The 25,602-nt window shown below is 33.4% G+C and overlaps 1 protein-coding gene across 1 annotated transcript in view; it reads left to right on the plus strand.

Annotated features, from left to right (window-relative positions):
- The window catches only part of NSMCE2 (NSE2 (MMS21) homolog, SMC5-SMC6 complex SUMO ligase), a 281,655-nt gene that overhangs the window by 52,545 nt on the left and 203,508 nt on the right, over positions 1-25,602 (plus strand). Inside the window, exon 3 of the mRNA XM_074201685.1 lies at positions 5,772-5,878. Within this exon, the coding sequence (XP_074057786.1) occupies positions 5,772-5,878 (107 nt within the window). The remainder of the gene's footprint in view (positions 1-5,771; positions 5,879-25,602) is intronic.

Below are 25,602 nucleotides of genomic sequence, written 5' to 3' on the forward strand. Positions count from 1 at the left end.
GCAACTATCTCAGTTTTCAAAAAGAAAAGAAAGTGCAAACTAAAGGTCAGTGAGCTTGACTTTGTTTCCTAGGAAATTCAAAATAGAATATTATAGAGAAGTTTGAGAAACATCTAGAAAGAGAAGTAGTGATATTTCAAAGATCCATCTTTTAAGACTTCTTCAAGAGTAGACCATACCAGACTAATTTCTTTTCCTTTTTTTGACAGAATTACTAATCTAGTAGATTAAAGGGATGCTTTGGATATAGTTTGCCTAGATTTTTAATAAAGCTTTTGATAAAGCTTAGCATGTTATTCTCTATAGGAAGATAGAGAGATGTATACCATATATCAATAACGAATGAATATGGAATATTAAGATGAATAAGGAACTGATTTGATTGCTGGACTCAAAAAGTAGTTATTAGTGATTTGGTGCCATTTGTGGTTGAATACCTCTAATGGAGTACTCTAGGGATCTGTGTTTGGTTGTGAACATTCTAACATTTTTATCAGGGACTTTTATAAAATTGGCAGATGACACACACCTGGGAGAGCTCACACCACGGATGACGATCAAAATTCAAAAAGAATCTTGATAGGTTAGAGCATTGGATTGAGTTTAAAAGTGAAATTTAATAGGGATAAATGTAGAAATGCTTTATGGGTAAAAAAACCCCAAAACATTTGACACATATAAGGTGGGGGAGGCATACATTCTGAAAAAAGATCTGGAAAGTTTAATGGCCTGTTACAAGTTCAGTGTAAATCAGTATGAATATTGTGACGTGGCAACTGGAAAATGGATGCGATTTTGTGTAATGTTAAAAGAGACATAGCTTCTACCTTTTTCAGATGTCATTGAGAGAAGCACTGTGTTCAATTCTGGTCACCATGGTTTCAAAAAGAAGTTAATGAGCTAAGGAGTAACTGGAGAAGGACAAGCAAGGGGGTGGTGAAGAAAGGTCTTGGGTCCATGTTAGGGATTGGTTGAAGGAGTGGGCTATATGTAACCTGGAAAAGAGAAGCCTGGGTAGTTGGAGGGGTGAAGGGAAAGCATGATAACTGTCTTGTTACATTTGAAGAGTTGTCATATGGAGGAAGAGCAAAAGTAGGAGCAGTGGATTTAAGTTTCAGAGGCAGATTTAGGCTCAATGTCAGGAACAACTTATAACAACTCAAATTGTTCAAGTGAAATGGACTGCTTTGTGAGGTTGTTGTCTTCTACTTAGAGATCTTAAAAGCAGAGGTAGGAACGTCATTTACTACCAGGTGTGTGGAGATGCCTTTGGTGGCCATTGAGGTCCCTTTCCATTTTCAAATTCTGTGATTTTCTTCTATTCATCATTTATATTTTCTTATATATTATCAATATTCATAGATTTTATATTCAAATTGCACATTTCCCTATGGTGAATATTAATCTTAATCTAGTTGTTTCCTGTTATTTATAGTTCCAGCCTCTTGTGCTATATTAGAAGTTGTTATATGTTCAGGAAATGTACATTAAAGAATAACACCATAAGTTAAAAAAAAATAAAAGTATAAAATGCTTAAAAATGAACCTTAAATGACTTTTGTGTCAGATATCCATTTTGTATTACTTTCTCACTGTCTGTGAAAGGATAACATCCAAGTGTGTACATTTGTGAATATACATTTAAACAAGTCATTGATTTTAAAACATTATGAGCCTCTTTTTGCTATTATTTTTCTGCCATTCTAAATGTTTTCCTTTATGTTACCAGTCTCTTTAAAGCATCTGAATCTTTTAATATAACAATAAAACAAGTTCAGTAAACACTTAATAAGAGCCTACTGTGTGCAGTACATTGTGTTAGGAACTATAGGAGATTCAGAGTTAGAAGTAGATTTGGTCCTTATGAAAGGAGTTTATAGTCTAATAGTAGCAAGAAAAGACCTACAAACTAGCAAAAATAGTGTAATAGAAAACTATAAAATAAAGTAATGTGATCTGAAGGAGTGTTACCAACCAAACATATATTGAAAAATCATAGATTTAGAACAGAGTGGGACTTTAGAGATAATCTAGTCCAGAACTTTTATTTTATGAATGAGAAAAGTGAGAGCCTGAAGCTACTTGATAGTCTCAGGATCATTGTGATGAAAAGAGCATAGCAAGATCTGAATTTCACTTTTCTGAATCCAAATTCAGTATTACTTCCACTGTTCTACTTTTGTTTCCTACAAATATGAATGAAGAATTTACTAAACATTCTTTATATACAAAGCACACACTATGATCTGGGATACAAATAGAAAAGTCAGTCTCTGAACTCAGGGAGTTCATCTTTTAATCAGGGAGATAACACACATGGAAAGTTTCATCTACAAGTCAGATGAAAGGGTCCCATTGTCCTTAGAGTACAGCAACAAGGAATTGGGAATGCCTTGGCTTTACTATCATTTCCTCTGCTAAAATCTTATAATGATAAGATTATTTTCTGGATCTTCAGTAAATGTGCCTGAAGGACTTTTAGGAGTATTTGCTATCTCAAAAGTTGCTTCCTAGATATGACTGGGGGCACTGAACTGGAACATTGCTGTTCCCAAGACCATTGAGATGAAGTTACTAGACTGTCTGCACCAAAAGTCTGAGGGGAGATGGTGGTTGTAGTGGTTATGGTTGCCTGGCACATGTTGACTTCTGAACTGGGCTGACCCATCTTCCTTATGAATAGCAATTTATTAGTATTTGGTGGGGATAGCTGGTACTTTGTCCAAAGGATTGGGTCCAGATGATGGACAGGGGTCCTGAACTGGAAGCAGGATAGATGGTCTGGAGTGTGCTGTCATCTCAGTTTTCTTATCTACGAATTGGTGGGAATTGGTCAGCAGCTGTTGCTGGTGTTGATAATGAAGGCAGACTCTTCACAATGATTCATTTCCTCAATGATGTTTGTGGGGCTTGACCTGGAGGCAATCTAGTGGTTTGAGTGGATATTACTTATTTCCAATGTTCTTGGTTTCATGATCCTGGGCTATTTCCATCAGGACCTAACACATACTGCCTCCTGTTTCTACTTTAGGAGCTGCCATTAAATTAGGTTTGAATTCAGTAGGTAAAGAGGGGGTAAAGCAAGGTCATTCTAGTCATTAGGGACTGTATGAGTATTGTAATGGAGATGTGTGAGTGTATATAATAAAAAACTTATCATTACTGTTTTATAGCACATATTTATAGGGGAAAATATGAAGTTGGGTATTCTTTGGAATTGACTCAAAGAAGGGATAACAATAGATATTCAGTTGGATACAGAAATCTGTCTTAGGGAAAATTGGGACACTAGTGCATTGTTAGTGGAGTTGTGAACTGATCCAACCATTCTGAAGAGCAGTTTGGAAATTGAGGGCATACTCATCAATTGGGGAATGACTGAGGAAACTGTGATATATGATTATAATGGAATACTGTTGTGCTAAAAGAGAAGATGATCAGGTTGATGTTAGAAAACCTGGAAAGACTTGCAGAACTGATGGAAAGTAAAGTAGAAAGTAAGTAGAACCAGAATTTAATTATTATAGAGTTCTGGAGAAAATTGACTGAGTATAGAAAGGAATATGCCATTTTTCTTAGTAGTAAATGGCACCTACACAAAAACTGTCCCTGTGTTAGGGCATTAAAAATCCTACAACCAAATGCAGAAAAGGAGAAGTATTAAATGCATCCTTTGCTGATCATAATGTAATAAAATTATATTTAATAAAGGACTATGGAAACATAAAAATTAATTGGAAACTAAATAAACTAATCCTACAGAATTAGTGAATCATAGAAACAATAATTCATTAAAGAGTAAGACACCAATAGACATCATGCCAAAATATATGGGATGCAGCTAAAGCAGTTCTTAGGTAAAAATTTATATCTCTAAATGCTTACATTAACAAAAAAAATGAGCAGATCAATGAATTGGGCATGCAACTAAAAAAAAGAAGCTAAAAACAAATTAAAAATCCACAATTAAATATTAAATTGGAAATATTGAAAATTAAAAAGAGATGAATAAAAGTGAAAGTAAGAAAACCATTAACCTAATTAACAAAACTTAGATCTGGTTTTATGGAGAAAAATCACTAATAAAATAGGTAACATGTGCTATACCAATCAAACTACTAAAAATTATAGTGCTAGAAAAAATAATAACAAAATTCACCTGAAAGAAAAGGGCAAGAATATCAAGGAAATTAATGAAGAAAAAATACAATGAAAGATAGCATAGTTGTACTAGATCTCTAACTGTACTACAAAGTGGTAATCATCAATAATATGGTACTAAAAAATAGAATAATGAATCCATAGAATAGATTAGCTATACAATATACAGTAGTAAATGACCATAGTCATCTAGTGTTTGAAAACCCAAAGATCCATAGATTTGATAAAAAACTGTTTGGAAAACTGGCATGCAGTTTGGCAGAACCTAGGGATAAGTCAACTTATATATATATTTGCACCATATACCAAGATAAAGTCAAAATGGGTACATGATTTAGACGTAAAGGATGCTACCATAAGCAAATTGGGGGAGCAGGGAATAGTTTATCTGTCAGAACCATGGATAAAGGAAGAGTATGACCAAAAAAAAGAGAATATCATGGGATGTAAAATGAATAATTTTGCCATTAAATTAAATAATTTTCCACAAATTAATGCAGCCTAGATTAGAAGAGAAGCAGGAAACTCAGGAAAAAAAAATTTGTACAGCAAAATTTTCTGATAAAGGCCTCCTTTCCGAATATATAGAGAACTGAATCAAATTTATAAGAATACAACTCACTCCTCACTTGATAAATGGTGAAAGGATATGAGTTTTCAAATAAAGAAAACAAAACTATAATCAATAGAAAAAATTCTGAATCACTTGATTAAATAAATGCAAATTAAAATAGCTTGGAAGTACATACATTCTCACACTTATTAGACTGGATAAATGACAGAAAAGGAAAATGAAAAATGTTGGAGATATGGGAAAATTGGGACATTAATACACTGTTGGTAGAGTTGCAAACTGATCCAACCATTCTAGAGAGCTATTTGGAACTTGTCCAAAGGACAGTAAAACTGGGCGTATGCCCTTTGATCCAGCAATACCATGACTAGGTCTTTATCCTAAGAGATTTTTTTTTTAAAAGAAAAGAGCTTCTATATACAAAAATATTTATAGCAGCTCTTTTTGTGGTGACAAAGAATATAAATTGAGGGGATCAGTTATATAAATGGTTGAGATAAGAATATTATTATTCTATAAAAAATGCCCAGCAGGATACTTTCAGAAAAATTGGGAAGAGTTATATAAGCTAAAGCAAAGTGAAGTGAGCAGAACCAGGAGAATATTGTGTACAGTATTGCCTAATGACTTAGCTATTCTCAGCAATATCATGATATAAGACAATTCTAAAGAATTCATGATTAAAAAAATGCTATTCCATCTCCAGACAAAGTACTGATTGACTCCAAGTGCAGATTGAAGCATATTTTATTTTTCTTGGTGTTTTTGTAGGGGGGAGTGTTTGTGTTTTCTTTCACAATATGGATTGATATGGAAATATGTTTTTTATGATTTCACATATATAATCTGTAGAGGGCTGGGCGGATGGGAGAGATTTGGGGGAACTGAAATAATTGAGTAATATAATTGGAAAAATAATGATTAAAAGAAAATTTTTAAAAATAATTTAATATAGAAAATCATAGAATATATTGCATATTGCTGTTTGTACTTTTTTTGGAGAGAAGAAAAAAATTGCCTTATTTTTTTCTTGCAGCTGATTTAGGTGATGATTATGATATGGAAAAATTGATGTTTGAATATATTAAAATGGATCGAGATCTCAACCAGTATATAATGGCAGTTGAAGCCACCCTAGATCAGGTATGTTTAGTATTTGTACCAGTCTACTTTCAATTTGCTTCTTAATTAGAAAAATCTTGTGACACAAATTTTGAAACTATTTCTAAATTAGGCAGCCCTAAGTCAACCAAGACAGTAAATTTATATCTGATTCTATTTGATCTTCTCTTTCAGATTATTTTGTTTAAACCTGTTCAAATTGTAATTAATTCTAGTAGATTTCTCTAAAATTCAAAGAAACAAACTCCCTTCAAACCCCTTGTTCTTTGTTAGCTTTTCTTAAATATAAAACTTAGAATCAACTTGATTACTCATTCTTCATTTTTATCTTTCAGACATTTATTACAAACTGAAGTAAAATGTGAAGGATTCATGAATGAGTTTAAAAATGCAAAATGCTTACTTTTTGATTTTTCTAGAAGTCAGTTAATTTTGTTGACTCCAAGTGTCTCAGGAATATCATCTATGGAAATTAGGGTGGGAGCATAGCAACATCCTATTGAGTTAGAAATGAGCAATCAGGTTGCAGGAATATTTCTCAGAAATTCTTTGTCCTCTGAACAGTGCAAATTCCTTATTAAATTGATTTCATTATACTTGTTTAAAAGGGCAGTCTGTTCATTTGGTTTTCCTATTTGTTCTTTTTTAGGAGTAGGCACTGAAAATGCTCCATAAATTAAACCTCATAGAAGTTCATCTAATAACTGAAGTAATTTAAGCTATGTCTTTAAATGGAAGTTAATAAAAATATTTAGATTTTCTCATGGTCCATTGAAACGTTTTTCTTTTTAAGGTAGTCTTGTTTTTTGTTTTGTGTTGTTTTGTTTTAGGTTTTTGCAAGGCAGTGGGGTTAAGTGGCTTGCCCAAGGCCACACAGCTAGGTAATTATTAAGTGTCTGAGACCAGATTTGAACCCAGGTACTCCTGACTCCAGGGCCAGTGCTCTATCCATTGCTCTACCTAGCTGCCCCTAAGGTAGTCTTCATTGACTTTTCCCCAAACACTTCACTACTGCTTCTTGTAATTTTTATTCATAACAATTATTTTTTTAATAAGAATGGTGAATATGTCATTGTGTGTAACATATAAACATTGTTAACAAAACATTATAGAAAGTGTATACTAAATGAGCTATCTTTTCTATGGCATTTTAAAAATTTCCCAAGCAGTGAATTGAGTTCATTTTTTTTCCTTTGGTGTTTCAATCTCCCTCTGTTATCTGATAGGCTTTCTTTAAACTTTTATAATTGTACAAATGTACTCAGATCTTGGCATCTGAATTTAGCATTGACTTTTCCTTCTGTATTGCATTATTAACAATCATCTTTGTATAAAGAATTGTAAGTAGTTTAAATATTTAAGCTTATATCATTCAATTTTATTTTATTTGTGATCTTATTTTATGGAAACATTAAAGTTCCATTAAATAGCCACATGTTTTTAGTTTTAAGTATTAGAAACAAAAACCAGCTTAATGAGTCTTGTAAATTTCACTGTAAGAAACCATGAATTCCACCTAGATCAATGCATTATAATTTTAGTTCTATTTTATAGAATTAAAGAATCTTAATCACAGTAGAATAATACAATAATTATTTACTGATCTTCTACTATGAGCCAGGCATTATGCTTAGTGGTGGGGAATCAAATGAGAAAAGGAAAGATCCTGTCTTCGAGGAGAAACAAGATATAAAAGGAAGCTTAAAGGGGACCCAGGGTGGGGAGGAGGAGGAGAAAAAGATACCTGGTGTGAGAACATGACAGTGGTGAAGTTGAATCCCCAAAACTGCAGCTGTTAGAAATGAGGAACTCATTTGGGTTTCTGAGCCCTTCATGGATCCTTCGGAAGGGGTCTTTGGTCTTCCTCTAACCCTCCAGTCATTGGCAGGGTTTTGATGATATATGAATACCACAGCTGAGACAATTTCTATTGTGATGAATTTTCCAAATTACTTTTTCTGTTAGTGGGAGCTGGGTGGAGCATAATGATGATGGAGCGGAATCTAAAGAGTACAGCTAATTAGGAAATGAAGAGTTCACTGGGTTTCTTAGCCCTTTTTGTGTGGATGCTTTGGGAAGAATTGGGAGTTAGGAGTTTGGGGAGTAATTAAAAGGAACCATAACAGGCATTTACTTTATTCATTTCCCTCTATCAGAGAATGAAGTAAAAGAGAGGAGAAGAGAGGAGGAGGAGGAGGAGGAAGGAAAAAGATGGAGAAAGGGAAGGGAGAATGGAGAGACAAATATAAAGTGGGGGGGAAGTGAAGAAAAGAAGGAGAGAGGAGAGAGATTTTTAGTAAAGAGCAACTTAATTGACCTTCCCAGTACAGTAAGGATATGTTTGTGTGGGAACTTGAACCCTGGTCTTCCCAGCTCCAAGACCAACTCTGATTATAATAGATCATCCTATGGCTCTCACTGCCTTTCCCTATGACCTTGCAAGGGTTACTCACAGTGGCTTAGTATGGTCCCATCTTTTTTGTAACTTCAGTTGCAGTTTACCTGAACTGGTAGTAACTTGACTCCCTGAATGTCATCCATTGTCATACATAATACTCTCTTATTTCCTCTAACTTGCCTTATGTTTTAGCTTCCCCTTATTATTTTGTCCTTTCTTTCCCAGCCCATGTGTCATTTTGTTCATCAGAAGAAGTAAAAACCATAATGTAGTAATACTTTCTAGTCACCAGTGTTAGTATGATCTCTCCTGTGCACAACCTTAGTTAGCCCTTTGATCCTGTTCTTTACCCTATTATAGCATAAAAACTCTTTGGTACACATAATGTTCCTGATCATACTCAAGTCATTCCAAGATTTAATCTTATTAACACTATTCTTACTATATTGAACTTTTTACACTTTGGTATTCCTTCTCAGTTGTCTACCCTTCCATCTAAACATTCTGTGTCCTTAAGTTGGTACATGAATTTTTTAATCTATCTGAATTTCCTTAAATAAATTCCCCTTTTCCTCAATGAATGCCCTTTGACACAACTTGTTATGGTCAATGCCTCAAAATAACCAAAGGAAGAGGAAAAGATCTTATTGGGTAATGACTAAAAATTATGATTTAAGAATGTAACAGAATATTATTAAAACATTATTCAACATTTAAAAATGTTGAAATGGACAGTTTCAAAGAAAATTAGAAAGACCTCTATAAACTGATTGGGAGCAAAGTGAACAGAAATACATAAACAATTTTTTTAGGTTGTTTTTTTTTTCAAGGCAAACGGGGTTAAGTGGCTTGCCCAAGGCCACACAGCTAGGTAATTATTAGTGTCTGAGACCGAATTTGAACCCAGGTACTCCTGACTCCAGGGCCAGTGCTTTATCCACTATGCCACCTAGTCGCCCCAATACATAAACAATTTAAGATACCTTTATATACATATTTTAAAGACTTTAAAATTCTGATTGGTGAAATAAATCTTGATACCAGAGGACTAAAGATGAAGCATACCACTTATTTCTTGACAGAGAAGTAATTGATTTAAGATGCAGAGTGACATTTCTGGGCATGGGAAATGTGGGATTTTGTTTTGCTGTGGGATTTGTTTAAAATGGTTTTCTTTTTCTTTTCCTTTCCACCCCCTTATTTAAAAAGGGGGGTGGGAAGCATCAGTGGGAGGGACAGATCAAATGCACATAAAAATAAAATCTTTTAAAATGAGAAAAATAAAATTTTGACAGACTGACTTTGTATCCCCAGTGTTTTAGTACAGTTCTTGGCATTTAGTAGGTCTTTAACAAGGACTTTTTGACTTGTTTAATGACTTGAAATGGGGTGAGATAGAGTCATATAGTAGAAGGAGAGGTGAATATAGAAACGGAGGACTTAGTTTCAGATCCCATGGGCTTTCCATGTATCTTCTTTGGGCTTCTGTTGTCCTATGTAAAATGAAATTGTTAAAATAGATGACCTAGTCTCTTCCATTTCTTTCTTCATTCCTCTGCCTTTTTTTCTCATATAATCAGGTGCCTATGTAGAGGCCTATCCAATCATGGAAAAGATAGAATAAGTGATACTACTTGAACATCACTTTCATCTGAACTAGATATAGAAGGGTAGACTATATAAAATGTTTTTACATGGAAAAATTTGGTGTTGAAATATTCATCTTAATAGGGAGACCAGGAAATATAAGGAAGATAATAGGTTAATTGTGAGATTGGTAATAAAGCAAAACAAATTCTAAACTTTGAAAGGTTTCATGAAAATGATGAGTTTAAAAGGAAAAAAAGGGGTAAGAACCTGTCCTTGGGCCCTTGATTAGAAGAGGAGAATAGGCAGTGGCAAGGGAGCAGAAGCTTAGCATATTAATTATAGAGCACTATTGCTCTATGTATATTCTTTCACCACTCTCTTCATAGAGTGGAAGAGTGAAGTAAAGACAATAAAGTAGAAGGAATGTGAGTGAATAAATTCATCCATATAATGGAAGAGGATAGCAGAATATATTAGAAAGCAGAATCCAACAATATATATTAACAAGAATCATACCTTAAATATAAAGATTCACACAGATTTAAAATAAGTGACTATAACAAAATTTTCTTTGCTTTAACTGAAGCAGAAATGGCAAAGAAGGCAATCATGGACTTAGACATGACAATATCAAAATTAGACTTGAGTCAAAGAGATAAAAAACAAAGATATATTTTGCTATATTTTGCCTAGCATCTAGAAAAGTTAAATGAGATATGGAGAAAAAGATGATAAAAGACAATAATGGAGGACCTTAAGTGTAAGGGACTGTTATGTCTGTGGGATTGTTGCGTGTACAAGTACTGTAAACATTCATCACCTGGTGTCCTCTAGCACTAGAGCATTGTTTACTGGTTGATTGAAGAGTGCCACAGGAGTGGTAGTGGACCAGGGACTGGGGAGGATATTTAAGCACTTGTATTTGGTTTAATAAATGGAGAACTTTAAGGAGAACTTGTCATCCTTGTCTCCTGCCTCTTCAACATTTGCCTGGGTAAGGATAAGTCAGTCGAGCAGGAATCTAACACTTAAGTTTTCCTTTCAGACCTAGACAAATCTAACAACAAAAATTAAAAGCAGTTAAGGACCTGAACGCAATTTTATAAAATTAAATGATAGACTTTTTAGTAATATTGAATGGAAATAAAAAGAAGAATTCATATTTCTTAACCATGCATAGCATATGTACAATTATTTGTCACTAAGAAAAAGGCCATTAAGTCAGTGATTAACCTTAATTGAAACTTAATGATCCTAAATACTTGTGTCAAAGAATGTGTCTTAGAAATAAGAATACAGCCACATCATTCCTTTGGAAAACTTGTTTGTCTCTAAATAAGTTCATCAACCAAAAGAAAAAGCAACAGATCAACAAATCACAATGTAATTTTACTCTAAAAAACCAACAAATGGGAAAAAAATTAAACACCAAAGTAAAAATTCTGGAAGTTCATTGAGAAATTTAATAAAATTGTAAGTTTAAAAAAACAACAACGATCCAATAAATAAGATTTTCTAAAATAGACAAACCATTACCTAATTTGATTTTTTTAAATGTGTGGATGAGAAATCAAATTGAAATGGATAATTCACAATAGGTAAAGAAGAAATAAAAGATATTGTTAGAAACTATTTTTATCAACCCTTCATCAGTAATAGTGACAACTTAAATGAAGCAGATGAATATTTATGACATTTTAAAATGCCCAGATGAATAAATGGAAAATAAGCATTTATTAAAAGCCTAGTATGTGTGTCAGGCACTGTGATGTACCCTGGGGATACATTGATATATTTAAGAAAAAGCTAGTTTTTGCCCTCAAGGAATTTACAATCTAATGGGTAAAGATAAAACAATAAAAGGAAACTGAAAAGTGAGTGACTGCAGGGGTTAGAGGGAGCCACTATAGGGTACCCAGCCTTGGAAGTGGATTTGAAACTTAGCAGATCAGCTGGTGGGAAATGAAGAGGTAGCCAAAAATTCTGAGCCCTCAAAAAAAGGGATTCTTTACCCTCCATTCAGAAGTTAGAGGCACCTGAAGGTACTGAGGAGGTACTGACCATTAAAACTGAAATATTCTCCATAATGATGAGATTCCTGGTAATGAGTTTATCCTGGGGGAAAAGCATAATGTTTTTGGAGTCACAGATCAGCTGATGGGAAAATAGACATTTTAAACTTTTTGGGGGGTGGGGATTGAACATGCTACAAATGACCTCTTAAAAAAAAAAACAACCTAGGACCAGGTGAATTTTTAGGTGAATTCTCTCAAATATTCAAAGAACAATTCCAGTATTAAAGTTTTTGCAAAAATAGGAAAAGAGCAGATGTTGCCAAATTATTTTTTGATTCAAATGTGGTCTTGATACATCAATCAGGGAGAGTCAAAACAGAGAAAGAAAAATATAGATCAATAATTCTAATAAACATTAATGAAATAATTTGAATTAGAATTTTAAGGGCTACAATATGTTAAAAAATTATGCAAGATTACCAAGTTGATTTGTGTCAGGAATGCAGGGTTGCTTCAGTACTAAGAACAACATATATATATGTATATGTATATGTATATGTATATGTATATGTATATGTATATGTATATATATATATTTGATTATGTTAATAACAAAAACAAAAATGTATTTTATCAATATTTTAAGAAATTTAGAAAAAATAATCATTTCTTTCATAAATTGCTAGAAAAATGGGAATAAATTGATTTCGTTATCATAATAACAGTGCTGCCACTATATAAAGGAGATAAACTTGAGCGATCTCCCATATGATTCAGTCTAAAAAAAATGATGTATATTGTCCCCAGTCTTATTTGATGCAGCACTAAAAATGTTGGCTTTTATCAAGATTTTTGTCAAGATTTACTATTTGATCAAAGCTACTGGAAAAACTGGACAGAACTTTGGGAAAATGTATATTTAGATTCGTGTGTCATGCATTTGGCAAAATGAGCTCCAGATGGATCAGGATTAAGAGGAAAAATTTACATTACAAAGAAATTGTAGGATCAAGGAATAAATTCAGGTTGTAGAGGTTCAGGTCTATGATCAGGGCATGTAGTTCATGACCAAATAGGAGACAGGACTACAGAAGATAAAATGAGCAATTTTATATATACATATGTATATATAAATTTTTTTAAACCAGTGCATATAAGCTTAGAAAGTAAACAGGTAACTGGGGGGAAAAGTCTTTGATTTCAGTTTCTGTGATAAAGTTTATTTCAGGGGAGGCTAGGTGGCGTAATGGATAGAGCACCAGCCCTGGAGTCAGGAGTACCTGAGTTCAAATCTGGCCTCAGGCATTTAATAATTACCTAGCTGTGTCCTTTAGCAAGCCACTTAATTCTATTACCTTGCAAAAACCTAAAAAAAAAAAGTTTATTTCAAATATATAAGTGTAAGGGTCATTCCTCATTCAATAAATGGACTGTTGCAACATGAAAATAAATGTTCCAGAACACTAATAAGTAGAGAGATTTCAATTAAAGTAATTTTCAATTTCTAAGTCATACCCATGAGACTATCAAAATTTACTAAAACACCAAAGAAGAAAATGACAGATTACTACAAATTAAGCACATTAGTGCACTGTTGGTGAAACTATAGATTAGTCCAGTTTTTCTGGAAAAGAATTTGAAATTATATCACTAAGTTTTATAGTTTGACTTAGCAATACCACTCAGAAAATCAAGGAAAGAGTTAAGGCTCCTAAAGGTACAAAAATATTTGTGGTGGCAAAGAGGTGGATACCAAGGGATGCCTAACAGGGAATGATTGAACTAATTATTATATATTAATGTAATGAAATATTGTTATTGTTTGAGAAATAACAAAGAGAAGAGTATAGAGAAATTTTGGAAAACTTTTATGAATTAACTCAGAATAAAGTAAGCAAAATCAGGAGAATAAGTTATTCTGTAATAACATTTTGAAAGTAAGTAACTTTAAAAGACTTAAAAACTACTCTTTGGAATGAACTTTGATGCTAGAGGACTTGATGATGGAACATGATATCTACTTGCAACAATAAAGGTGGTGGACTGATTCTGTAGAATGTGACCCAAATTTTGGGAAGAGGCCACATGGAAATCTGTTGTAACTTATTATTCATATTTGTTATAAAGATCTTCTTTTCCTTTTTTTTCCTTCTAGGGTTAGGTAGTAGGGAGAGAAAATAAATGTTTTTAAAAAAATAATTTTTTGATGTAAGTGAAGTAAAGCTAGGAATTTTCAAACATACTCTAGATTTTAAAGGGCTCACAGAAAGACTATTTAGTGTTAGTAGCCTAAAATTCTGCATTTCAGAAGGGATCAGCAGTCTTAAGATATAGTGAAAGTTTGATGTTTCATCTTTGATGTTTATTTTGATACAAAATTCTCCCCCAGCCATAAGTTATGAATACCATCTCTTTTCTTCCTCTATCTGAAAAAAAGTGGCATTATCTTTTATCATCAGGAATCCTCTCAGAATTTATTTGGGGTTATTGTGTAAGATGCCAGTCTAAATATTTTTTCTTTTCTTCTTTCTGATCACATTTCTTTCTTGTTTTCCCAGAAATTCTTATGAAAGAAGTACTACTTACTAAAGTAGCTTAAATGCTTTGTTTGTATCTGTTTCAGTTGTTTGCAATTCCTGCATCTTTTGACTGCTCCACTGATTTACTTTGCAATTTTTGAATCAGTACTAAGTAGTTTTGATGATTACTGCTTCACTGCTTCAAAATGTAGCTTCAAACCTGGAGTACTTTTACTTCATTCCTACAAGTTGTTCCCCCTTTCCCTCCAGTAATTCTCTTGACAGTTAACATTGATTAAGTGTTTATTATGTGCCTAGCATTGTTTTTACTTTGGGGGATACAAAAAACAAAAATGAAACCATTTCAGCCTTGAAGAAGATAACATTGTTTTCTGGAGATAAATGTATATTTATAAGAATGCACTTAAACAACCTTGGAGGGGAAGGCACTAGTAGCTAAAAAAGATTAGAAGAGACTTCTAGTTATCTTGAGCTGACTCTTAAAGAAAGCTAAAGACCCCAAGGGATTGACTTGTTAGAAGGAGAACATTTCAGGCATGAGAGACAGTGAGTTTGGAGGCATAGAGACAGACACTAGAGCATTATATATTAAAAACAGCTAGTAGGTAATTGAATTGGAGAGTGTTGGAAGTTGAGTAATTTATACAGAAGACTGAACAAACTAGAAGGGACCAATTGAGAGGAACTTTGAATGCTAAGCACAAGGATTTGTTTTTAATTACTTGAGGAAATAGGGAGTCACTGGAATTGATTAAGTTTAAAGGTGATGCCATGATTAGATCTGTATTATATGAAAGCCAATGAGTGGATGATGGATGAGGGTTAGAGGAGACATGAGTCATTGAGACCAGTAGAATGCTCTTGTCAGAGTCCAGGCCAGAGATGACGACAGCCTGAACTAGAATAGTAGCTTCAAGAGTGGAGGGAAGGTAGAAGATGGAAGAGATGTTGTGGAGATAGGAATGTCATGATTTGACAATTATTTGGTTTAATGAAGTGAGAGTAAGAGTCAAAGATGTGAATTTGGATGACTGCAAAAACAGGGAAGTTCAGAAAGGGAATGAATTTGGGGGTGAAATGATTTCTAATTGGACATTTGTTTGAGATGCCTATGGTACATCTAGTTGGAAATGTCCAAAAGACATTGATGATGAGAAAATGAAGTTACTAACAGTAGGTGTGTGTGTGTGTGTATAAATAAATAAATAAATATGTATATACATATATATATAAATATATATATATCTGGGCATCATTTGTTTAGAGATGATAACTGATGTCAACAAATGAGAATACAGAGGGTAAAAAAAAAAACCTAGACCTGTTGTTCATTTTAATGCATTTTATTATTATTTCTATGGTTCTACAAGTAAATCATTGGTAGTTGGATGGATGTAACACTAAATTTATAAAATAATTTTGCTGTTCTCATTTATATTGTATTGACATGACTTAACCATAACCAATCAGTATATTTAGCTATGTCTTCTTTTATCTAAAGAGCATTTTGTTGTTGGACTTAAGTCGAGAGAATCTATGTAAATTGACTGTCATTTGTCATTTCATGCATTTTAAATTATATTTTTTCTTTTAACCTTTCTTCCTTTTACTTTTAATTGTTACATGAAAATTACAGTTTTTTGGTTGATTTTATCTTTTATCCTACTATTTTTCTGAAGGCAATAATTATATTGATAACTTTTTTGAAATACATTTTATGGATCTACTTTGTATTTATATCACTTACGTTACCCAGTTACAGTTTCTTGTCTTTATCTCTGAGAACCATCTTTTAAAATAAATAATGAAAAAGGGAAAGTTTATCAAATTAATAAACTTCTAAAAAATTACTGATGTTATATCACCTGTTTTACCCCTAGATGCTCTCCAGTTCTCAGTCTCTCAGTTCTGCAGAGATACCTTCTCATTATCTTTTCTTTGTAGACTAGAATGGTACTAGGATGGTCTTTCTAAATAAACCTTCACATCTGTTAATAAAGGATAATTTTATCCCATCTTTGTTAATCTTTATGTCATTAATTTTCTTTACTTGTCTTTTTTGCTAACACCACCATTTGTAGGAAAAAAGTTACATAATAGAGGGCAGATAATGCTACATTTTGGTTTTAGATATATACATTAAAAACATTATTTATTTAGGACATTGGGATTAAGTGACTTGCCCAAGGCCATACAACTAGGCAATAAGTATCTTGGGTCAGATTTGAATTTAGGTCCTCCTGGTTCCAAAGCCAGTGTTCTATCCATTGTACCACCAAACTGCCCCCCCCAAGATAAATATATATGTATATACATATATATATATATATATATTTGTTGTTCTTTATAAAAGCAATAATTTATTTTGAATTTTACAATTTTCCCCAATCTTGCTTCCCTCCCCCACCCCTCACAGAAAGCATTCTGTTAGTCTTTACATTGTTTCCATGGTATATACATATTAATCTAAGTTGAATGTGATGAGAGAGAAATCACCAATATATATTTTTAAAAAAATCATATTGAACATCCTTTATGAAAATAAAGGCCTATGCTTTGTAGAGTTCTTTGCATAAATAAGAACTCTACTATTTATTGTCCCTTTTGCCCTTGTCCCATTGGTGATCTTGGCTTAACGAATTCTGAGAATTTTTCAAAATTTTTCAAAATAAATTTTTGTTAATCTTTTTTTTTTCTTTTGCAAGGCAATGGGGATAAGTGGCTTGCCCAAAGTTACACAGCTAGGTAATTATTAAGTGTCTGAGTCTGGATTTGAAGTCAGATCCTCCAGACTCTATCTATTTCATTACCTAGCTGCCCCATATCTTTTTGAGTTTTTTATATCACTAGAATTTCTCCGAATAGCTCTTTCCCTCTCCCTTCCCAGACAATCATCCAATATAACAAATAGTATTTTTTTAAAGAAAAGGGGGACAAAAATAAAAAAAAATTAGTACATGAAAAAAAATCTGCAATTATCTGAATAATCTGTGTATCTCCTGTGTCTACAAAAGAATAGAATAAGGGTATCTTCTTAAAGTCTTTTCCTTACTCTTTGTAATGTTGCAACACTCATTTTTTTTGTATGTTTTTTCTTTTACTTTATTGATGTCATTGTTTATCTTTTTTAACCTTTACTTATTCATTCTTCAACAAATCATTTAAAATTTTCTATACTTTTCTGTATTTATCTTATTATTTCTTCCATCACAGAAAATTTCCTTTGCACTCATATACTACCTCAGTTTGTTTAACTGTTCTCCAGTTGGTGAGCATCTCTTTTGTTTCCAGTTCTTCTAAATATATCTTGTTCTCCTAAAGATATTTTGGTATATATGGAGATTTTTTTTTTTGTCAATGACTTTGGGATATATGTCAGTAGTGGAACCTCTGGGCCAAAGAATATGGAGATTTTAGTCCCTTCATTTTACTTAAAAGATGTTTTCCAAAATGTCTTAACTGAGTTTTAATACCATCATCTGAAGCCTTCACTCATATCCATATACTTCTTAAGAGAACTGGAAAAAAAATCACAAAATTGTGCTGATTACACTGTCCATTTTTTGCCCTCATTATGTAACTGATTGACTGTCACCCTTATTACAGCAGCTATTCCTAACTTTTTCATTCTTAATCAAGCCTCTTATTTCACAACCCTTTCACTAAGTATCTTCTTGCCTCATATTTGAAGCCATTCCCCAAGAGCTCCTCCTTTCTCATCTCCCATCACTCATATGTCTTTCCCCATTGGCACTCTCTTCACCTATCTCACACATGAAGAAGTAGTCCTTTTCATCTCACAGATAAAACCATTCTATATGCTTCCTGGATCTCTTTCCATCCAACCAATTGTTCCCTCAATCATCCCTACTTTCTCATGAATTTTCCTCTCTGTCCTTCATCACTGACTGCCCACACACACACACAAGTTCATGTCTCCCTCTTTCCTGATTATGCTATCCCTCTGAGTTATTATCCTCTATTTTTCCTTTCTTTCAAGACAATGAAAGTTCTCTCTCTATTCACTACCTTCATTTCCTCTCCTCTCACTTGATTCTAAGTCCTTTGGAATCTGACCTCTAATCTTACCACTCAATTCAATCTGCTCTGCAAAGTTACTAATATTCTTTTTACTCTCAAATCTGATGACATTTTCTCAATACTTAACCATTAACTACCCTCTCCCTTCTGTACATTTTGTCTTCTCTAGGCTAATTTTATACCATGCTCTTTCCAGACTTTCTTACCTGCTCAAGTGTTCATTATGTGTCTTTGTTTTTTGAGTTCCTAAAACTTCCTCATTATATAATGCTTGAAGGTTATATTTGGAATCAGCATCATTAATCTAGTTCTGTTCTCAATCCTATTTTACCACCAAATGAAATCTAATATTTTACTTTTATTAGATTTTTAGTAGGATAGTAAATTTAATGAAAAAGAAGAATCCAAAAACAAAAATAAAGAAACCTTATAGAAAACAAATGGTTATCAGAATTCTGATTTATATTTCTTTTCTAACCCTGTTGTAACAGATCCTAATTGTAGATCTTCCAAGCTGTCTTCAGTTGGAAAATTGGTTCACTTAGTCTTTTTGTGGGTTCTATCACTCCAGAATTTGGTTAGTCATTATTTAAAGGTATTTGGAGTGGTTTGAGGGAGAACTCGAGTGTGTCCCTGCTTTTATTTTGTCATCTTGGCTTCACCCCCATCCTCTATCTGAATTACATTTCTAGCCAAAAATTTGAAGATCCTAGATGATGATCTATTGCCAGCAATGATGTAGAATGGATTACTGCATTTAGGAAAATGGTTAGGCAAGTATTGTAGGAGCAATATCATATTTACTAAACTAGTTTTTCTTTAGCGGTCATTGCAACTTTTTCAAGACTTAATTTAACTAGGGAATTAAAGCTCAAGCTGTTGATTTAGCTTTCAGATGACCTAAAAACAAAAGACAACCTAGGAGAAAATAAAGGTTACTGTGCCTTAGGCTGACAAGTGGGCTCACATGGACAACAAAGAGATGGAGAAACCTCACTGAAATGAATCAAAATTATATCCTTATTCGATTTCCTTTTTATGCTATTGTTATATAAATCTCCTTTTGTTATTTGTTAGGTGATTTATGAATATCTTTATTCATTTCAATTCCAAATCCAGAGCATCAGACCTGCCTGTATCATATCTGACGTACCACTAAGAAATTGGACTTCTAAGATTTTTTTCAAATCTAAGGTTCTGTGATTTTGTGACAGAACCCTTCAGGAACAAGTAGGTTATTAGTGGGGTACATGTGTTTTCTTTCTTAAACTGCTCCTTTCAAACTTTGAAGAATTGTAGGGACTGTGGGGGTGGAAAGTACACTCCAACATCCCATCTTAGGGACGAGGAAAGCTAGTTCCATATGAATTAAATGACATAGTCAAAGTTACCCATATAGTAAACTGCACAGGTACTTGAGACCTCTGAGTCAAAATCTAGTGATCTTATCATTTTAAATTCTGGATGCTAACTCTGGCTGTCATGCTACAACCAGAACATTTTCACCTCCAAGTTTCTTGCCTCAACCTGGATTTAATTATGAGGGTTCCCCATCTGAATTTTAAGTTTTTGTGGTTTGATGAATGATAGAAATATTATAGTTGACAATATACCTAGTATTTGACAATTTAGCTCTGAGCTAGTCTACTCAAAAAATATATGAATCTTTTCAACAAATAATAAAAAGGTGGAAAGCCACTAAATTTATAGGGAGTTGTGATTTTTGTTTTCTCCATTCCTAGTCAGTTTTTGCCTGAAAAGATAAAATATGTTTTTTTTTGTCAGTGACTTTTCTAAATCCATCTATTTTAAAAAATTATAAGGAAATTATGCAGGAGCTAAGAAAATTCAATTACCTAAACATCTTTATATTATGTGGTATATATACTATAAATAATGTTATATCTAGGAAAAGTGAGATTCAAAGCAATATCATAAATTTAGTTTTGCTAATCCAGGAATAGATTCTATAGAGGTCAGTCATGCTGGATCTAAATTCATTTTTTTCTTGGTTTAATGCTTCTCTTAAAACCAGCTCTCCATGTGTTATGGAATGTTATGGTAATACTGTAACTTTTTTGCTAATTAGATGACAAATGGCATTCTTAATGAATTTAGTAAAGCAAGAGTGGTAAACATATCACTTAGAATATTCACAGCAGGTGATAAATCCAGTATGTTACAATGAACAGTTCAATTTAGGATTTTAGTATACACATGAGTAGGTCCTGAGTTGTACATTATGCATGAGGGTATACTTATTTTCTTTTAAAATATTAAAGCATTTTTGTTTAAATTAGCTTTTATTTTTATGTTGAATTGAAAGCCATTCCTTACATGAATGAATGAATGGACAAATAATGAATGAGTAAAATAAATCATTTATTAGGTATTTACTATGTTCTTAAATACAGCCCTAGGGATACAAATAGAAAAATGAAGATAGTACTTTTTTTAAGGAGATTACATTCTAATGGATCAAAACAACACACGGGGAAGAGCACTTTGGTCTGATCAATTACAGAATGGGGAATAGGACTTGAGAGCAGTAGAATGATGTCATTTGCTTTAGTCATCTTTAAATCTTAATTGAACAGATTTAATTCCTATGCCTTATTTATATAGTGTGTGCTGAATTAATGCATTAGCCTGAAATCTGAAACTCTTAAGAAATACTGCTCCTTCCTTTGTGCTTCTGCCATTTTCTTTGTTATATAAGATTTTCAATCCCTTTGATCATATCCACATATTTACTGTTTTTAATTTTTTTAGTATTTCATAATAATTTCTGTCAAAAGTCTGTGAAAGGAGGCATTATCCTTCTTTATCAGAGAGTTATGATTAGATGATGAATTGATTCTCCTCATGTCATTTGTAATATACTTGTTAATGATTCTGCCCTATGGACTAAGTATTTTGTTGGATAAGATAACCTGAATATTTTATCTGCCTTTCAAAACCAATATATCAGAGCTTAGGAAAAAGTGGAAATATATTTCATATAAGCTGTTTAAACTAACATAGTAATTGATATAATAAAAGAATGAGATGGATCAAAGGTATTATTTACCCAGGGTTGTCATCTTGCAACCAGTTTAGATCCTTTAACATTTTACAGTTCCCTATTCTTTCCCATCCTTTTTATCACCCATTTTGCCTTTTAGTAAATCTTATTTTAGAGTTTCTTTAATGAATTTCTCCTACTTTATCTTAAATGCTAATATGTTCTGAAATGTATTAAATAGGCAGCATTTCACTTTTGGAAGTTTATAATGTAATTTATAAGACTTTAATTTGTATATATGATCAGTTAGGGTTACCTTTGGACAAATAAGCTATTATAATCTAAATCTAAGGGGCGGCTAGGTGGCTCAGTGGATAAAGCACTGGTCCTGGAGTCAAGAGTACCTGGGTTCAAATCCGGTCTCAGACAATTAATGATTACCTAGCTGTATGGCCTTGGGCAAGCCACTTAACCCCATTTGCCTTGCAAAAACCTAAAAATTAAAATTAAAATAAAAAATCTATATGACATGAGAGAAAGAGAGCAAAGATTGGAGAATATATGCAAGAGTTATCAACTTTAATCTCTAGAGATCCTGTGGATAAAAAAATTCTTTTGTTTGAAGGAAAGCAAAGTCCTAGTCACTTCAGTTGAGCACTGGTGAACTGGAATCATAAGAACTGCATTTAAACCCCATTTCCTCTTAGTTAATACGGCCTTATAAAAGTTATTTGAACTCTCTGACTCTTAACTTTCTTATCTTAAAAATGAGCAGTTGAAGTAAATGTTGGCTTAGGTATTGTCTGATTTTAAACTGTGTTCCTCTAAGTATTATAAATGCAGGGCAAGGTAGTAAGAAACTGAGGAGTTTTATAACATATTATAAAAAGCACTAGGTAGGATAGAGCACCAGGTCTTGAAGCAGGAAGGCTCATCTTCCTAAATTTCAATCTAGCCTTAGATATTAATAGCTGTGTGATCTTGGTCAAGTCTTTTAACCCTGTTTGCCTCAGTTTCCTCATCTGTAAAATGAGCTGGAAAAGAAAATGGCAAAATTCTCCAATATCTTTGCCAAGAAAATCTCACAAAGAGTTGGACATGACTGAAAAATGACTGAACAAAACTTAGAAACAATATAATCTATAGATATTCTGCCTAGGGAGAATATAAACACCTGCAGATAAGCATTTGAATTAGGAATAAAGGAAAAACAGGCAAAATTCTGTAAAGAAATTTAAAGAGAGTGATTCAAAGTTCAGTAAATAAATGAACGAAAAAACTATTAGATGCTTATAGTGTACCAAGAACTGTACTAAATCCTAGGGATACAAATGGAAAAAAAAAAACTATTTTTCTCAGATTTTCTCAATGGCTCACCATCTAATTAGGGGAGATAGCATTAATAGGAGGGCTTAGAACTGTGTAGCCAAAAAGGTCAGTCCTTCTCTAGGGAGTAGTAGCAGAACATATGATGAAGCCGGGGGACTTTGGAAGGAATGACCATGAAGATGATAAAGCCTGAATATAATAGATTGGGTGATCTAGCATATCAAAATACTGAACTTCTGAGAAGTGATATGTTTAACTCTTGCCTTAGACCTTGGATTTTTGGCATGATAATGTAACCTCTAAGGACTTCAGTTTCCTCATATGTAAATTGAGGTAGTTGAACTTGAATAACTCTTAGTTCTCTCTCATCTCAATTCTGTAATCCTGAAACCCTGATGATGATATCTGTCCTTCATTCTTTTTTTTTTTTTTTTTTTTTAGTTTTTGCAAGGCAGTGTTGTTAAGTGGCTTGCCCAAGGCCACACAGCTAGGTAATTATTAAGTATCTGAGGCTGTATTTGAACTCAGGTACTCCTGACTCCAGGGCTGGTGCTCTATCCACTGCACCACCTAACCGCCCCCTTGTCCTTCATTCTTGAAGAAGACTGTGACATCAGGGAGATGATGCCATGACATGCTCATGAGTTAGATTTGAGTGAGGGGGTACTGTTCTAAGTCACTAGCCTCACCTCCTCCAGAGCCATCTGAATCCAGTAACCAGACACGGTTCAGGATGACTGGAAATGGCCCTGTCAGGGTTAGCTGTGTTACCCAAAGTTACACAGCTAGTAACTGGCAAGTGTCTAAATCTGGATTCGAACTCCTGTACTCCTGCTGCAAGGCCAGCTTTCTATCCACTGCACCCTACAATCCCCTTTCTATCAGGATGTTGAATGTTTTCATACTAACACTGAACTCCTACTTCACTCTGACCCTTCCCATGGTGCAGTGGAGGCAAGAAGGGCTCATATAAGAAAGAAGAGACATAGGCACTCCTCCTTTTTTTTTTTTAAAACATTTCCCAAGGAGTAAATAGATTATTTAGCAAAGGTTGTGAACATCACAGTTAATTGAACATTTAAAAAAACATAATAGATATGACTAACTTGCTTTAGGTTTTCTCTAAAGCATAAACATTTCCAAGTACCATCCTGACTCTAAGCAATTCACTTACTTTTTCTGGGCCTGTTTCCTCATCAGTAAAATCATTTCCCATTTGCCTCTGACAGTCTATGATTTTTAGTTGATAAAGTGTTATTTAGCACTTACTATTTGCAGAATAGTTTACGCTAGATTCCGGGAGCAATAAAAAAATTTGCTAGATATGATTCCTATCATTAGAGCTAATAATTTAAGAATTGTATTGATACATATATAGATAACTAAAATATAAAATTAAATATGAATTCATTTTAAAGAGGTCCAAAACAAAGGAGCTGGTCACTTGAGGGTTGGATGTTTTGTGTGGGTATATATCTACATGTCTTGGTGAGAGGTTGTAATTAAAAGCTGACAGAAGGAGGAGGAACTTTTTAATTCATGCATTTAAAGATTTAAGACAAGAGGAATTCAGCAGATCATGAAGAGGTAATCCAAAGAGAAGCTGTGTTATATAGCAATTTAAGGTCTGATGATCTAGGTGTTCATCCTGACCCTGACACTGCCAATTGATCTTAGACAACTAACTGGATCTTTCTGGGCTTCGTTTTCCTCATTAGTAAAATTAGTGTTTTAAACTAAATAATCTATTACGGTTCTTTTCATCTCTGATTATCAATAAGATGAAACTGGAAATGAACCAGGTTTTTAGGGCTCCAGATAACAGACAGAGGAGTTTACTCTAGGAAGTCAATAAAGATTTTTGAAAGTAGGTATAATATGACAGGATCTAATGAAAAAGTTTTGGATGGGTTAAAGCAGGGGATGAGTGGATTGGGGGAGAGTATAGATGGAAAGACCTTTAGTAGGCTATTGCAGTCTAGTCAGATTATAATATAAGTTTTGGTGGTGAAGCCAATGTGAATATAGTGGTGATAAATTATAGAGGCACAATTAATAGAACTTATTTACATTTAACATTAGCAATAAAGAAATAAAGAATCAAGATAACCACAACAATTCTAGTAGGGGAGACTTGGAGATTGAAGGAGCCTACAATAGAAATTCATAAAGTCAGAAGGAGAATTAGGTTTTTGGAGAAAGTTGTTAGTTTGAGGTACAGTATCAGGGTAGTGAGCTGTTGATAAGTCATTGGAGTATAGAAGAAAGATAGTTTAGAGATATAGATTCAGAAATCATTGCAGAGAAGTGAACAATGGAGACATGAGTCAATGAACTATTCAAGGAGAAATTGTGGAGAGAAGAGGGAAAGTGGCAACTCTGAGAAAGATTCCCATTTAAGTCTTAAGGAAGAGCAGTAAAAGAGACAGGAGAACCAGGAGATTATGGTGCCTCTGAAATAAAGAGAGGAGGAGTTGATTATTGGCATTAATCTTTATGGAGATGTTTGAGGCAGAGGGCATTATGGTTAGGGATGATGAAAGCATAGGTGACATTTTGAGAAAGTAGTTTCTGTAGAATTGTGAAATTTGAAAGGCAAATTGACAAAGATTTGAAACAGTGGTTGTGAAATGACAGTATTTCAGGGTAGACAGCTTTTTCCCTTTGCTTGGGAAAGAGAACAAAGGGACTCTCTGCAGAGATTAGGTAGGAGAGTCAAGGAAAGACTTTTTCAGTTTGCTTAAGTTTGTGGGCAGATGGGAACAAGCCCATAATGGGGAAGGAATTGAAGATTATGAGAGGTGATCATGAAGAAGGCATGAGGGAGT

This window comes from Macrotis lagotis, chromosome X (genome assembly GCF_037893015.1).
Source record: "Macrotis lagotis isolate mMagLag1 chromosome X, bilby.v1.9.chrom.fasta, whole genome shotgun sequence".
Lineage (NCBI taxonomy): Eukaryota > Metazoa > Chordata > Mammalia > Peramelemorphia > Peramelidae > Macrotis > Macrotis lagotis.